At 45.7% G+C, this 17280-nt stretch overlaps 1 protein-coding gene across 1 annotated transcript; it reads left to right on the forward strand.

Moving 5' to 3' along the window:
• The first annotated feature begins 294 nt into the window (after positions 1-294).
• UBAC1 (UBA domain containing 1) lies at positions 295-17280 on the forward strand. The gene is made up of 10 exons (XM_057380847.1): positions 295-692; positions 4140-4260; positions 4447-4520; positions 5231-5338; positions 5885-5987; positions 6641-6749; positions 7918-8149; positions 8622-8708; positions 9417-9555; positions 11824-17280. Exons 1-10 carry the CDS (start codon positions 555-557, stop codon positions 11937-11939), a joined length of 1227 nt encoding a protein of 408 aa, XP_057236830.1. The 5' UTR covers positions 295-554; the 3' UTR covers positions 11940-17280.

Below are 17280 nucleotides of genomic sequence, written 5' to 3' on the forward strand. Positions count from 1 at the left end.
CCGCGCTCACCGGGGCGGGGCGCGAGAGCGCGATCCCACAATGCATTGGGGGGGCTCCATATTGACTGCGGCGCGGGGGAGCCGTTGATAAACGGTTTTAAACGTCATTAAGAGTCGCTGAACGTTTATTGAAGGTTTATTAAAGGTTTATTAAAGATTGATTAAAGATTGAAAAGCTTAACTGCCCGCCCAGGAGAGTAAAGAGGGGGAGTTTCCAACGCCCTCACTTCCGGATGTGCCCACCGCTGTAGAACTACATCTCCCAGCATGCCCCGCGGCGCACAGCACTTCCGTTTCCGGCCGCGGCGGGAGCGCCGCCGTGTCCCCGGAGGGACGGCGGGGCCCGGGCGGTGACAGCGGCGGTGACACCGGGCAGGGCCGGGCCGGGCACAGCCACCGCCGCGCTCCCCGCGCCGCCCGGGCCGGGCCACCGCTCCCCCGGGCCGGGCGGGGTCACCTTCATGGGCGGGCGGGAGCGCGCGGCGCTGCCCGGGGCCTGGTGAGGCGGCGGCGGCGGGGGCGGAGCGGCGGCACCGGCACCGGCACCGGGGGCGATGTTCGTGCAGGAGGAGAAGATCTTCGCGGGGAAGGTGCTGAGGCTCCATGTGTGCACCATGGAGGGCGCCGAGTGGCTGGAGGAGGTGCCCGAGGACACCACGGTGGAGAAGCTCAAGGAGCGGTGCCTGAAGCACGTAAGGAGCGGCCACCGGGGGGATCGGGCCGGGCTGCGAACCGGGAACCGGGGAAACACCCGGAATTAACAGTCCGGAAAGGCGGGGAACTGATTTTAACAACGCCCTGTAAATGCCTTTAAAAAGAGAGGAAAAAAAAAAATTTTCCCCGGGTAAACAGGTGGTTTTGTGTTCTGGTTTGTTCCGTCTGCTTTCTCCCCCTGTTTTATGTGAAACGGTTCCATATGGAAAGGGAACGCCCGTTTGGAGAGTTTCGCGTGTTGGAAAAGGAGAGTTAGGGTGGAAATCGCTTTGTAACATTTGGTTACAARTGTTACGGAGTTTGGCGAGTGTTGTGCGGCGGTGTCAGAAATCACCGCTCCTGTGCGAGCTGCTGGGGGTGAGTTGGAGTGGCTGTGAGGACAATCATGTTCCTGAGGATTTCCCCTCAGAAATAGCAGTCTGGATTGTTTGTGTGTCTGAGCAAAGACGGAGGGAACTGTGGAGGAGAAATTACCTTAGAGCAGCCTCACCCTGTGCTGGCACAGGAGCAGCTGAGGTGCTTTTTTTGAGAGATAAAAGCTCTTCTAACGCTCTCCCTGTGCTTTATGCAATAAAATCTTGCTGTCCTGATTGACAAGAGCAGCGTGTGACATGGTGACCCATGGCCAGGAGTCTGGGGCAGCTGCACTCCTGACCTGCTGCATTTCTTCCTGAGCGACGTGTGACTCTGGAGCTGGCAAAAGCTGGAGCCTCAACTCCTCCTTCCAACAATTTATTAAATCCCATTTAATGGTGAGGGGRGTTTGTCTTTAAAGTCTTGCAAAGRCTTTTTWWACATAAAACCTRTGCAGCAGGAGAAGATCCCTGTAATCTGCAATTGCTGAACTCCCACTTGAAAGGTTAAAAGTTTTATTTCCTGGGTGAAAATAAAGGTGCTCGGGAGCCCAAGGAGCCTTCCAGTACCTGAAGGGAGCTGACAGGAAACAGAGAGAGGGACTATTTACAATTTTTTATTTTATGGAGGGGAAAAACAGACCTGGAAAAATCATGGCTYCTGCTCATGGACTGAGTCTTGATAGCACCTTGAGAGAATTTCTGCAGCCACCTCTTCCAAGAGTTTGATGAGTCTTTGAAATCATTCACTCAGGAAGCAAAGGAAGATGTTTGTAACAGGTTGGAAGTGGGAAAGTGGCCACTTTTCCCTCCAGAACGTTCAAATGCTTGCTGATTGTGAAGTGCCACTCTTGATGTCTTTATTTCCCCTAAATTTTAATTTCTGGGGTCTTTTGTTAGTTGAAGAAGCAAAACCCTCCCATGGTTTTCCCCCTTACCTGTAACATCATTGTTTAAACAGATGGTTTAAGCTACCCARGTTTAATAGGAGGGAGTGTCAGGGTTATTTGCAAATGTTTCTGTTATTTAAAACAAACAAAAAGGGCCTTTTCATATTTAAAAACAAACAAAGCTCTGGTTTATCAGGATTCCAAGCTTTGCAAGTGGTGTTTGGCATCACCAGGGCTTAGGATTTCAACATTTGCTTAGGCACCTGTGACAAATGTTTGTCACCTTCCTGGCAGAGCAACCTGCTGGGAACTCCAGAATGAAAAAGAAAAGGTGACAACTGGTACAGGCACTGCTGTTCAGGTGTTTTTTCTATTTCCAGGGCATGTTAAAATGTGAAAATAAAGTATTTCACTCAGCAGCCTCTTTGATGTATGTAGTGCCCATATCTGCCCTGTTATTCTCTGCAGTTGTTAATACACTGGTTGGAAGAACAGGAAATAAGAATTTTAATTTTTTGCATTTACTTTTACCTTATTATGATTTATGATTAATTTATGATTAATTATTGCCCACATTTGTTATATGATTGTCCCCACACACTCCTTTCTACGTGCTGGGGAAAAATGGGTAATAGATATGTGTGTCCCACCCCAAACCTGCTCTTTTCAGCTTCCCTCACTCTCAGGATCTGGAACAGGAATATTCTGAGCTTGTTTGCAGAGATGTTCCACTGATGTACCCAGGCATTTTGGGCACCTTATCAGMTCCATTACAGGAGGTTCTCCCAGCTGTTAATGTGTTCCTTGGCCTTGGTTCAGCACTTAATGAGCTGAAAGATTCCTGAGAAGCTCCTGTTGGACAAAGCAGGACTCAGACACTCTCACCTCAATCTGAGTGAGGCATCAGAACCAAACTCAGGTTCAGGTGAGGGATTGGAATCTGTGTTGGAAACAAGAGTGTTTTGTTTGGAGAGCAGGGAGCTGAGTTTTCCATCGCTGCAGTCAGCAGGAAAGGTGATGATGGACTAAAAAGACTCCTTTGCAGGAGGATGAACAGGACTAAATGCTCCATCAAAATCAGGGATTTCAGTGGGATTGCMTGAAGGATGAACACATTCTTCAGCAGACATGGTGAAAGTGGCCTGGCAGAATCATTTAGAAGTGTCATTAAAAGCTGTTTGCTGTGAGCAGAGCAGGCGAGGTCAGCATTAAGTGTCCTGGTTTGTGGTGAGGACAGCAGCAGCTATTTCAGAGCTTTGGTGGGTTGTTATTTCTGATTTTGCCTTTGTGGAATTGCAGGCTCTTCGCTTTCTTTTTGCACTCAGACAAATTGGAAGCCTCTAGATGCACTGATGTAATAATGTTCCTGAAATCTCTCACTGTGCATCTGGAGCCACTCTGGTGTGAGGAGGAGGCAGCTCAAGGCCTGTGTGAGCACTCTTTTTTTAGGATTTGAACTGATTTCCTAGTGAATTAATTGGCATGCAATTTAGAGTTGCAGTAAGGGAGTGAGCACAAAAAAAATTTATTGTATTCTGATTATTTATGGTTGGGAAGAAGAGCTGTGARTGGAACTTCTGTCCTGCCCTTTCAGCAGGAAGCCAGGTTAAGGCTGCAGCAGCCAAATCTCTTGATTTCAGCTTGAAACAAGGTACAAAAACTGCCCAGTTTCATGTCAGATAACCCAAAATCACCACTGGCAGTGGCTTGCTTACCCTGACAGTAAATAATAATTATTGAGTGAAGCAGGGAGTCTGTCCTGTTTGGGCACTCCAGGWGAGAACATCCTGCTTTATTACAGCCTTCCCTCCTGCAAAACACTGCTGCTYTTGCTAGATTTGCATTTTTATTTTGTGTTACCAGTTGCTGCTCACTAAAGTGAGGAATCTGCTGCAGAATTAATGTAACACTGAGTSCTGGAGCATCCTTGCTCCAAATCTCCAGTGCTCACAGAATTTACTGTGAGAGAGATGTCCTGAGAAAGCACAAATCCACTCACACAGGCACAARTCAAACCTCATTTTCTTTAATAAAATGCTTTATGTGCACTGACCTCTGGCTTCAGCTATTGAAAAGCCAGGAAATGATGCACAGTTTGTATGTGGAGAACCCTGAGTGCCAAGTGATTCACGGGGAGCCTCATTTCTGTCCTCTGATCTCCATTCTTTATTGTCATCTGCAGTGTGTTCCTGGGAGCTTGGAGGATCCCAAAACTGTGACACATCATAAGCTGATCCATGCTACTTCTGAGAAGGTGCTGACAGACACAAAAACAGTGTTGGAGGAAAACATTCAGGACAGAGGTAAGAYTGGCTGACTTCGAGTCCTGTCCGTGTGGCAGCAGGAGGTTGGGTTTGGCAAATCCCAAACAGGGACATAGGAAATTAAATAAATGGTACAGAGGAGCTGATACAGAATTCACCCCCACGATTGAGTTTGTGGGGTGTCTGACAGGAGCTGCTCTCTCTAACCATGTCCTTCTCTCTCAGATGTGCTGCTGCTGATCAAGAAGCGCGCGCCGCCGCCGCTGCCCAAGATGGCAGAAGTGTCTGCAGAGGAGAAGGTGAGCCTGAAACTCTTCCCAGCTTGGCATTTGTGATTAACTGCTTTGCTGACAATGTGTGGAAAAATTACTGGGAAAGGCAGATGCTGCCAGTTCAGTTCTAGAGGAATTACTTCCTATTTCTTCCAAACTTAGAGGAAGCTGATTTTGCATTTTTAGCTGTCATTCAGAGAACATTTGCCTTAAAATAAGGCACGCCCAGTGGAACTGTTACAGATTTGATCTTTGAACAAATGTCTAATAACTAAATACAGTTCAGCAAGTGCCTTAGTTTATTTGAAAACCCAAAGAAATATGTTGGCTCTCTGCCAGGTTGTCTTCTGCCCTTTGCTTTGTGTGGTTTGTCACCCTCTAAGCAGTCTCTAGAGCTGAAATGTTGCCCCTGTTTTATTTTGTTTTATTGGAATTGTTCCTGAGGGTCAGGATGGTGTTTATGCACCAGTGGTACTGCAGTTGATATTTCACATAAACTCAGAGGCCTCCAAGTTCTCTGGGRTACATCACTGTCCCTTTTCCTGCTGGAATTTTCCTGCATGTTTAAGTGACAGAAAGAGGTGCAAGGACTGAAAGTGGGGCAGTTTAGCTCTGTAATTGCAGGATGATACTGGASCTGTTAATCCATGGCTGGGGAGGAATATGAAATTCTCTGCTGTGTTTTCTGTCCTGTGGCTAATGGGTTATGAAATGTGCTCCTGTTCCCTTCCCTGCAGAGGAAGCAGGAGCAGAAGGCTCCTGACAAGGATGCCATCCTCAAAGCCACTGCCAACCTGCCCGCCCGCAGCGTGGATCGCACCGTCACCCACCACAACATGAGGGATGTAAGTACTGCAGCACTGCAAATGTTTATRGAGCCTTTTCTCTTACCTGTAAATGCAGTTCTCTTATCTCTGTAAAAAAAATTCAAATATCTATAATATTTAGTAAATAGCTTAAGGTTTAGRCACGGCTCATGCTGTTTAGTGATAATAAAATGCTGTCCTAAATTATTTAAAATGTTTTATTTGTTCTTGGAAAAGCCTTGGAGCATATTAAAGATCTGTCAGATGTGGAGTTAGCAGGGTTTATTTCTTCAGTTTTAAATAGTTCAGGGCTTTGCAGTGGGTTTTTTCCATTCCTTGACCATTGCCAATGGGGTGTGGTAGAAATAAAAGAACCTTTCTGCCCAGGGTTTTGCTTCCATGTAACACTTCACAGGAAGGTCTCAGGCCTCTTGAGAGACTAAACAATGAAAATAAAGCCCTAATAAAGCAACTTGGTGTGCASAGGGCCAGGCTGCTGCTGTGTTACTAACAATAGATAGATTAAGATTCACTGATGGCTGGTAACTTCCTGTCTAAATGTTTTGACAGTTTCCTTTCTTGCAGTTCCAGACAGAGCTCCGGAAGATTTTAGTGTCTCTCATAGAAGTTGCACAGAAATTGCTAGCACTGAACCCAGACGCAGTTGAACTATTTAAGAAGGCAAATGGTATGAACACATCTTCWGAGTTACTAGTTTCAATCCTGGGAATTTGTTTCTGGAGCTTAGGAGTGGGCTCAGAGTGAAGTTCAGGCTCTGATGTGGCAGCAAAGGTGCTGAAAACTTGGAGGCAAAAGTTTCACCTTTGTGGATATGGATTGTATAAAACTCATGCATTTGTAAGGTACTTTGGGATAGATGAGAAGTTCCATTTAAAAATTATTAGCAGGGATGGTAAAGAATAGTTGAAAATGTACAAGGGGGTAGTAAAATGAGGAGAAATTGTGGCTGTTGATCTAGGTGGTGGGAAATGTTAATCCTTGAGATCCAACTTAATTTCTTGAGAAATGATTGATAGATCTTCATTGAATCTCATGTATTTAATTGTGTGGAAATCCCATGGTCATGTGAGAATTAGTGGTCTTTTGTTTGAGATCTTGAACACATCTGGACAAAGTTTTTGTCCTGGAAGAATCAATCTGAGCCGGAGCGAGCTGAGTGCAGCAAATTACATGATGAGGTGGCAAACTGGGAGGCAAAAACAAAAGAAGGGATGGGAGAGAGAATGGGGATTGAACTTAACACATGCCATTCCATTGACAGGGGGGTTTATGTGAGCCTGCAGTGAATTTGAGCTGTGTTTTGTTTGTGTGTGTGTGTAGCCATGCTGGATGAGGATGAGGAGGACAGGGTGGAYGAGATCGCGCTGCGCCAGCTCACCGAGATGGGCTTCCCAGAGAGCAGAGCTGTCAAAGCCCTCCGYCTGAACCAGTGAGTGTTCCCTGCCAGCACCTGCCTGGGCTTTAACACAAATCTGCATCTTTTTTGTCTCCTTATGTGGGTCACCTAAATTGAAATTGGAAGAAGCATGAACTGCAGGAAGCGCTGCCTCAGGCACAGTGCAGGTGGCCCAGGGAAGGGGATCAGGGCTGGGTGTGCTCTGGAAGGTCTGTGGGTCACAGGGCTGCCAGGCTGGTGCTGTTTGCAAGTATCAAAATCACAATTTCTTCAGCTTTGAAAGTCAGATTTTACAGAGGAAAAGGTAAACAACCCCTCCACATTGGCCTTTCAGCTGTAGAAATATACTTTGTTCTAATCTTGAAAAAATTCTGAGAATATTGTGAAGTCCAGAGAGCAAGTGCAGGAAAATAGGAGGTTATGTAGTTCTTCTCATGGCCACAGAACAGCCAGCTGGACTGCTTCACTCCTCAGAGAGGTTTGTTGTGCCAGTCTTGAAGAATTTWAGTGACAGTCCACAACATATTCCAGTATTACAGGAAGACTTTCTCTCCTGCTGCCCTCCAGCTTTCACGTTGTCACAGAAAAGCCAAATAGGCAAAGGCTTTCCCTTCCATGAGCCTGTAATAATTCCTGTGTGCCAAATGGAATCACACATTCACTGCACTGTTTTTTCTTTGCTTTTTCCTTTCTCTCTGTTGGGAAGAGGTGTTGGGGAGCTCTGAGGGTCCCTGAGCTGGAGCAGTTCCACTGCACAGCAAGTGATGCTGTCACACCCTGGTGCTCTGCTCCCTCTCCCTGGGGAACAGAGCTCTTGGCACCTGAGATGTGGTTCCAATGTAAATTTGGAACATGCTTTGCTGGCAGTTTTGTCCACAGTTGCAAACAGCCAGTGTTTCTTTGTTGGGAAACAAAGCAGGTGCTGCAGAGTAAGGTGACTCCCTCAGAAATGCCCTTTAAAATCTGGGTTGCAGCTCCAAGTTGKACTYKGAGCCTCTGTTTTCCCAGCTTCCCWGAAGATTGTRGTGCCCTGGATGCCCAGAGAACTGAGGTGCTCTGAGATTTGCTCCAAAACTTTATTTATGAGTTTTCAGGTATTAATTAACCTGCAGGTCYGTGCACATGGGGATAAATGAATGTATGTGGAGCACTGCTGTCACATTGGAGTGTTCCTCATCCCTCTGTCCCATGTGTTTTCCAGCATGTCAGTGACCCAGGCCATGGAGTGGTTGATAGAACACGCTGATGACCCTTCTGTGGATGCTCCTCTGCCAGGTCAGACCCCTGCAGAAACTCCAGCTGAAGGTGCTGCCTCCTCTGCTGAGGCAGCTGCAGGTCCCAGTTCTGAGGAGGGAGGGGAAGAGGCCAAGGATGAGCTGACGGAAATATTCAARAAGATCCGGAGGAAAAGAGAATTTCGTCCAGACCCAAGGGTAGGTGCTGCTTATCCCCCGTGGAACTGATGGGATTGGGAGGGATTTTGTGGGCACCATGAAACCCAAATKAATGTTCAGTTAAAAATTAAATGGGACCTGTGGGTGGATGGATATTGGGCTGGCTTGGCAGCTTTTCAGTAGAGGTGTTTAGGGAGTGTTTAAATTCAGGGATATTCCAAAATGAGGTGTTTTTCCTGTGCTTTTCTAACTTGCTCTTTGCCTTGCATTCAGCTTGCAGTGTTGAGGGTAGGAACTACCTTCACTCTAAGATTTATTCCTCTTCCATTAAAAAGACACTTTTGATAGAGAACATTTGAAAACTTTATCAATAAAATTACTGAGTGCTCTACAAATGGAAGCAGTGAGATTTTTGCCTCACATATAACTCTGCACAGAAGGTGAAGGGATGTGATTGCTCTCATTTCTGTTCCAAATGTAACATTTCTGAATCTGTGGGGTTCTGCTCTAGGCTGTCATCGCCCTGATGGAGATGGGATTTGATGAAAAGGAGGTGGTGGATGCACTCAGAGTGAACAACAACCAGCAGAACGCAGCCGTGAGTACARCATCCTTCCTGCTCCAAGTCTGTCCTGTGGATCTTTTCATCCTTGGGCTGGACCATCCTTTGATCTGTCATAAAGTCAGCTCTCACTGGAGATTCAGGGSCACAAATTCTGTGTCTCTTTGAAATGGGATGCACAACTGGAATTGGGTTAGGACCCCACAAAGGTTTTAGACTCTGCTAAGGAGCTTGGGGTCTGTGAGGTTGAGGCTCACAGTTTGGGGTTTTCAAAAAGCTTTTGAAAAACTCCCTCACCACAGTCTGGAAAAGAGATTGTGCTGTCATGAGAAAGGAAAAGGGATTCCCAAGAATAACTGGTTTAGGATAGGAATAAATGATCCAGGATCAATTCATGCTGTGCAGTGTGTAAATTACCATTGGCAGCAGTGCTTCCACAGTTCTTGGAATCAGAAAATAGAAAGTTTTTCCAAGACTGATTAGTACTCTGCCAGTGGGTGCTACGTTAAGGAAAATGATGTGGGCACAGCTGGCAGCCATGGAATCTTCTCTGAAGCATCCAATGCTACTGTTGGAGAGAGRATTTTAGGCTGGATGGTACAAATCAATGTGTGAAAAGAAATGTACAACTCAGGCTTTAACTGTGAGAGRGAAAAGTATTTTTAAAATGCCACATTAGCAAAACTTTTGAGTGGAGACACTTTGGTTCTTTTGAAATCTGATGTGSCTGATGATTTCTTTCAGTGTGAGTGGCTGCTGGGAGACCGAAAACCTTCTCCAGAGGACTTAGATAAGGGCATTGACACCAACAGCCCTCTCTTCCAAGCCATCTTAGAAAACCCAGTGGTACAATTAGGGCTCACCAACCCTAAAACTCTACTAGGTAAGTGCTGGGTGAGTTCCTGCTGCACAGACATGGATTTACCAGGATAAAAGGAGAGTTTGGGTGGTGGCAGCACCTTTGGGGCACARGGGCAGCTCTGGAGCCTTTGCCTCACTTGCAGCAGCTCTGCTGTTTGTTTGCTTCATCCTGCAACTCAGCTGAACCCAGAGCAGGCCTTGGGGCTGTCCCAGAAATGATCCTAATTGCCCAGGATTACACTTGCTGAACTCAGAACTTGAATAGCTGCTGGCTGCAATGCTTTTGTGGATTTAGGAGACCTTTTGTGTGCTCCCTTTGGCCACGAGGGGAAAAATCAGGAATGTCTGTCTAGAGCTCTKATTATTCCACAGAAAAAACAAGGCTGTCTCCTGCTGTGCAGATCCCTGATCACTGAGACAGAAGGGAACTTGTGGAGAAATATCCAAACAAGGAGGCTGAGCTGAGGCTTTGCATATCAAAATGGAGATAAAATGGGAAAACACCCTTTCCCTTGCTTGGGTTTCAGTTCTGTGGTGCAGTCTGTGTGCTCATGGCCAGAAAGGCACAGTGTGTACCCAGATGAAGAGCCTGACAGAGCCCCAAATCCCCGAGGAATCGCTCTCTCTGACAATACACAACAATGACTGCCTCTGTCATGGAGATAAAAAGTTTTGCATTTGATCTTTGGCTTCAAAATTCATTTGAAGCAATGCCTTTAAATAAAGGCTGTATGCACAGCTCATTCGAGGGAGCCTGTAAAAATACTGCTTTAAATGTAATTAGGAGAGTTTGCAAGCCTTTAAATAATTCAAGAGCAGAAYCTTCCCACTCTTGATTTCTGAACAAATGGTCTCTTCATTTCCAACAGGGGTTCCACACTGCAGCTCAGAATATAAATAGAAAATGAAATGCCATTATAGGAGCTTGTGGAGCTTGGATGAACATCAGAGAATATATTCCTAATGATACATCTGCAAATTGCATATGTCACAGGTTTTAATAATGAGGTTTTGCATTTAAYGAGTTTCTTACAGAATATCAATACATCTTCAATTTTAAGCTTATGAGTCTGTAAAAGAAAATATAGTTCAAGTGCTGAAAGGGGAGATCTGGGTTTTATTTTGGGCTTTCCTGGAGGCAAGTAGCATGACCTTGAGCAAGGTATTAATGAGGAGCCTTTCAGAGGTGCTGGGCACTTCCAGCTCCCACTAATGGCACTGGAGCTTTGTGCACTGGCACTCCTGGGAAAATTAACCCTGACCTTGGGCCAGCCTCGTACAGCACTGACATTTTGGTGGCTGTGCAGCTGCTTTTTTTTGTCCCATTCTGTAATGACTGGCTCCAAATGTCCAGGAGCCCAGCTCAGTGGCTGTCAAAGGGCTTATAAATCAGTGCCTGGCCCATTCTGCTGCCAGATTTGCAGCTTGGCTCTTCCAGTGGCTGTCTGGTTCCTTCAGCATGAGAAAAAAATAAACTGAAACAACAAGAATAAAAGCAAACAAACAACAAAGCTTATTGTAAAGACAGAATGGAAAAGTGCTCTTAACYATTTGGGCCACTGTCCCTGTTCAGAAATTGAGGTTGTTTTTCTGCACATCCAACCTTGCCCCTTCTGCCTCCCTGACTGACATCCTCTACACTCCAGACAAGGAGGAATAAAGTGCTGCTTCCATGGTGGCTTCAGGGGCCTCTGTGGAGAGATAAAGTGCTCAGATTTGGAGGTTTAAGGGCTGCTCTTGTTCTGGCTCTGTGCAGCCTTTGGTGCATCTGCTGCTACTTCTGCTGGCTTGGTTTCCTCTCCAGAGGGGCCATTGGGCAGACAAAGAGCAGCACAGGGAGCAGGCAAGGCATGTCTGTGCCTTCCAGAAACTGTCATGGTCAGGTACCTGGGAGGAAAAGGGTACTGGTGCAAGAAATCCTGGCTGGGATGTGAGAAAACCTTTGATTTAGAGGAGTGAAGCTGCAGGAGAGCGCTCAGGAATGRATRAWTTCCATGGCAMAATCCTGGAGASYRAGGCCTGGACACATTTRTTAAGGCTTTACCTTTCCAGCCCCRTGTCCTTGAGGCTGGCCTGTAATCCAGGCTGAGTATTTAATCACTGTCTGCCATGAATTTAAAGCTGAAAAACAGGGGAAGCACCAAGCCTGTAGTGTTATCAGAGGCTGTGCACCCTTGGGAATGCCCAACGTGTATTCCCACCATTTCTGGGCACTGCCTTGGAGCTTTAGCTATTCCAACTTGTTCCAAAAGTTGAAGGACTAATCATTGCAATCCCTATTTCTTGGCAGCCTTCGAGGATATGCTTGAAAACCCCTTGAACAGCACTCAGTGGATGAACGATCCCGAAACGGGGCCGGTGATGTTACAGATCTCCCGAATCTTCCAGACGCTGAATCGCACGTAGAGGGAACTGCCAGTGCACTGTGCCACTTCCCCTGTCCCTCACCTCCCCTCCACCTCCACGGGAGGCTGCCTGGATGGCTGGGAAGGGGTGGATAAAAGGGAGGGAGGGAGGGAAAGGGGGAGATCCTGGCTGGAGGGATCTCTCACACGAGAGCTTTTGTAGTTACGGCCAACAGGAGTGAGTTGCCTTGTGGATTTAGTGTTAGTGGAAGAGGTTTTGAGGACTTGTTTATGTTTTTTTCAGGTATTAGGTTTAAAATAAAGTATATATGAAAAAAAAAATAGGAAAAAGGTTTTGTGAAAACACCTAAGAATCTGTTGGAAAGAAATATTGCTCGTTCAAAAGGCCTGTGACAGTTTTCTGGCCAGTTTTGCTAGGATCTGGCTGGTGTTTACAAAAGGTCACTGACCACTAGCATAGGATATTAATCATCTCCATACAGTATTAATTTATGGCTCTTATCAAATTGCAAAACTGCTTTTTAAAAGAAAACAAAATTTGATTCTTAGGAAATGTTTTTTAAAAGCCCAAATCTTGGGAGAGCAAGCTCATTTCTATCCAGGCTTRTTTATCTGGCATTCTAATTTAAGCAGAATCATTCAGAGATGGAATTCTAATAAATAGTATTACTTTTTCCTATTTATTTGCTGCGTTAGTGTTGTTGCAGTCCCACAAGGCTTGTACTTGCAGGAGGTTCTCTGTCAGGTACCACAAAGGTGCAGGATCTCTTTCACCACAGAATTCACCACATCAAGACTTGAATTCCCAAGTGGCTGCAATTCCTAAGCTCATGCTCTGCCATATCCCATTGCAAGGAGGGATATGCTCACCTTGTGGKTTTTTTTTCCCATTTTTACGTGCACGGTTTTGGAAAGGGGCTCRTGGGGGTTTTATTCTGTTTACAAAAAAAAAAAAAAGCAGCTGAATTGCATGGGGGGGTTTGCTGGTRATCTGTAAAGCAGCAGAACCACACAGGTTTTTATCTTGTTTAAGGTATTTATAGCACGCTTGAAATTGCTGTTTTTGAGTTTAAAGTGGGTTTTCTTTATACTTATTTTTACCATGGTCATACCAGCARTGTCAGGCTGGGTCTTTCCTATTTTGCCAAAAGACTGACTTGAGATTTCAGACAGGAATTCTGAGCTATTAAGAGCAGAACTCACTGTGAATATCCAGCTGGTGTTTATGACTGGGCTCTGCAGGTGTTACTTTTTTAACAGTCTGCTAAAAAAAAGGGGTTATTTTCAACTTAGTAAAAATAATGTGATGTGATTGACATCTGCCATCATCCCTGCCACGTCCTGTGCTTCACAGCCCTGCAGGAAAGGCACAGTAGGCAAATCCTGCCTCTCCAAAATGCACAGAAAGCAGGTGAGACCCTGTCCTTRAGCAGCACAAAGGTGTCCTGTCAAACAGGAGATCCTGAGCAGCTCACCTCTTTAGGTGTGGGAGGGTTTGATGTGCAGTTGGAGTTTTTTTCAAACAAAAATGCAGCAAGATGCAACCCGAAACCCTGCAACAAGTTTTGGCCTGAACTTGGCATCTGCTCTGTGCTGTTATGCAGCCGAGGCACTGAAGTTGCCAATTTCTCATAATTAATATGAAGGGTGGGGAAATCAAAACAGCCTGAGATTTTATCTTGTCTKACTATCCCAGGATTCTTTTTTTTTTCTTTTTATTTTGTAATTTCATATTAAGCTTTACAGCTGATGACTGCTGAAATATTTACTTCTACATTTAGAAATTCCAAGCTTTATAGAGATGCTCCTTCTGTTCAAATTGGACAGTAAAACCATTTTTGTGGGCTCTTGCTAAGAATAGACTGACAAGATGACATGAAATTATAACCTTGTCCTGTAACTAAAGCCAGGAGCCTGATCCTGCACCCCAGTGAGCTCAGCACAGCTACTCATGAGCAGCTGTGGCTGAATGTTGTGGTCTTATGAAAATTTTTGATTATTTTATCTTTCTTGGTTTTTTTTTGCTTACTCCTGAAGCTTTTTGCCTGTAATAATACCAGAAGACTCTTTTACTTGAAGCTTTTAATGTTAGAGGCAGGATTCTGGTTAATATTCCTTTTGATGAGTGTTTTTAGAAGGCAAAGTTGGAAAAAAAAAACTACCCTGTAGTTTGGTGGGAGGTTTTTTGGCTTCTGACTGAATGAGGAGAGGTTCAGCCTTAGCAAACAGATCCTTTGGTGCAGTTGTGGCCCTTGAAGAATGTAAGGGCTTGGGAAATGCTGGTTTTGATTTCAGGAGTCCATGAGTGGCCTGTGGAGTGGCTGTGGGGCTCAGAGGGGTAAAAATGCTCAGAGCTGCCTCCCTKGGAATGCCAGGACCCCTCAGTGCCACTGGTTAGAAAGTGTGGGCAAAAGCATCAGTAAAACAAATCATTCATATGTGATAGAAGGTGAGAATGCCCAGGTTCAGCAGCAGCAGTTAAGAAACCAYAGGGATAAAGGAATCCTACATCTTTAGGATGCTTGGAGCCTTGAGAAGATGTGGTTATTTCTGGATTTTCTTGCTCAACACTTCCCCAGCTGAGGTGTTGTTTGGGGTGGCTTTAACAGAGCCCTGCTTGGCTTGTGAGAACTGAAGTTTGTAGTGGCCAAAAGCTGAAGGGGAGCAGAAGTGARGAGGTGTTTGCAGCAAGGCACAGGGGTTGATTTAAACCCACAGAAAGGTGCCCTGAGGTTAAAGGAATTGATCAAGGCATCTGTGGTGTGAATTGGACATGGGGCTGTGTCCCATCCCCCAGGGCTGGGATTGCTGCTTCACCCCAGAAAATGCAGAGAGGGTTGAGTCCCCTGTGCTTGAAAAGGCCCAGGTTGGCCCAGTTTTTAGAAAAACTGCAAAGACTGAAAAGTCACCACTCTGGAGTCGGAGCATGCAGCCACCAGGCACGAGGAATGAGAGTGGCTTTGCCTGGTGCTGAACTGTCCCATTCCCTGCTCTGAGGGCCACTGAGAGATCCCTGAACACAGGGATGGAGTTTGTCAGTGAAACCAGCAGGTYTGGAGAGGAAGAACCACTCACAGCAGGGAGGATTTACAGGCTCAGGTCCTGTGTTGGGTGTTCAGGTTCAAACTAGCAGAGACATGTCCGAGTTAATTTTCTCTTAACGTGGTCAAGGGAATATTTGGAAGCCTGTGAGATGGAGCAGGAAAGGGATGGATGGGGTGGTAGGTGACTCACAGTGTGATTCTTACAGTTCCTGCTCTTTGCCTCGTTGATAGACAGACAATCTTGTACTTTTGGGTGTTGCAATCCTCTTGCAAGTAGCCAGCTATTTATTTAAATATATCTAACTTATAATTGTGTCATCCAAGCACTGATATTTTTAATAGAAATGTWCTATATGGGAGTTTGTTCTCAGGGCTTCGTATTTATACTCTCTTTTTAGGGGGATGCATTTAAAGGGATGTATTTGGAAAAAAAAAAAATGGCCAGTGGCTACTTTACAGCTTGGACCTTGATTGTCTTGACCCGTGAGCCTGAGTTAGTGTAACTGTCCTGCTGAACCTCTGTCCCTGGTGCAGCCCAAAGAATCTGCCATTCCTTCTCTCCTGGTGAGCAGTGACACGAGTCTTCCTTTAGGATTGCCTTTAGGATTGCCTTTAGGATTGCCTTTAGGATTGCCTTTAGGATTGCTGTGGAAATGGTCACGGGATGACCCGGCCGCTTCCCGGCTCGCTGGGCTTTGCACCATTTCAAGGACGTTTGTGCTCTCCATGCAGCTGAAAAATTGACCTGCACGGTTCCCAAAGCAGCCATCAGGGCATTCCTCCTCTGGGAAGGTGTGAGGTTCTCTCCTGCACGAGTTCCAAGACCTCCAGCTTGTGGCTTCTTCTTGGCAGCCCCCATCACAGACCTGTCCCAAACCTTGACCCCCTTTCTTTCCTCCTCTCCTGGAACCAAACTTGCATTTCAGAGATCRATTTTCATATCTGAGCAACTCTTTAGTGGTTCTTGAAATCCTTTTTAGTTAGGACTGTTACAATTATTTTTATTAGGCATTGTGATCCGTGGGCTGAGGATTTTTTAATGTATTTTGGAAGYTGTTGAAATAAGCATCGCACCAAACGAATGTATAGCGACACTGTCAGCAACCWTTGCCCGTGGTGGAGGCCCAGGTTACTGTGATCTCTGCTCCAGAGGCAATTTTCCCAAAGTTTTGTGCACAGGATAGCCAGTGTTTCATCCAAAGTAACCGCCCTGGTTTTCTACTTTTAATAATAAACAACATTTTTATTAACGAGCAGAACAGCGGCGCTTCCAGCCTGTGTTTCCATCCCACAGAGAGTCCTTGAGCTTTGGGGTGGAGATCCCTCCTGTCTCCCCCTTTTGGGGGGCTCCTGGGAAGGATTTGCACTGGCTGTGGCAGGGCAGAGGGGACAGTCCCCTCCTCCCTGCACTGGATGTTATGTCCATGTGAATGTTCTGGTGGTTCTCACCTCCATCCCCACATCCAGCTGTAGCAAAAGGGGTTTTTTAAGGACCTCTCACCCTAGATTTGAAGATTTTCAATGCAGCTCCTATTTTGCAGCATGTGAACTTCAGTACATGTAAATGCATTAAATTCTTACTGAATTTGGGTATAGTTTTATATCGTGCTCTGGGGAGAGGGAGGAAATTGGATCACGTTTTAAACGAAGTCCCACAAACCCAAGTGTCTTTGTTGCAGCAGGTAACAGAGGCCTGTAGAGATTTTTAATTTGCATATTTTTATCATGGCTTAATGAACTGTACACGAATGTGATTTGCTACCCAGCACTTCCCACGAGGCAGCACCAGTAAAATTATATTGCAAGGTACTGACTTCACATTTTTTTCATTTCACCTGTGTATACAGCAATTAGGTACCACATAGGATAACTTTGATCTGGCTCTGACGCCGGCGTGTGGCATGCACAGCTCTTCCTAAGGTGTAACATTACTTTTCTGAAGCTTAAACTAGGGCAGACGTCCCTGAGCCTGTGGAATTTGGGATTCATTCTGGCCACGCTCGTGTGGGTCACCGACCTCTCCCTGAGTAGGAAAACCAGCAGGATTTGCTCCCTACAGAAGCCTCCAGGCCAAAAGTAAGGAATGCTGCTCATTTGGGATCATTTGAAGCAGTTGYTGTTGTGTTCTAAAATATATTCCTGGAAGTTAGGGAGGTGTTGGCAAAGCCAGACCTGTTCAGGTTGGAATTTTTGTGTGTGGAGATGTGGAACCCACGGCCGGGGCTGGAATGAATGCTGAGGCTTTAAACCTGCTCACACATAACCCCAGACACTGATGTTGTGTGTGCTGTACATTTATAATATATCTTCAAAATAAAGTTTTTTGATTTATTACAA

This window comes from Malurus melanocephalus, unplaced genomic scaffold, assembly GCF_030028575.1.
Source record: "Malurus melanocephalus ecotype Western Australia unplaced genomic scaffold, MMel_1.1 scaffold_474, whole genome shotgun sequence".
NCBI classification, from domain to species: Eukaryota; Metazoa; Chordata; class Aves; order Passeriformes; family Maluridae; genus Malurus; species Malurus melanocephalus.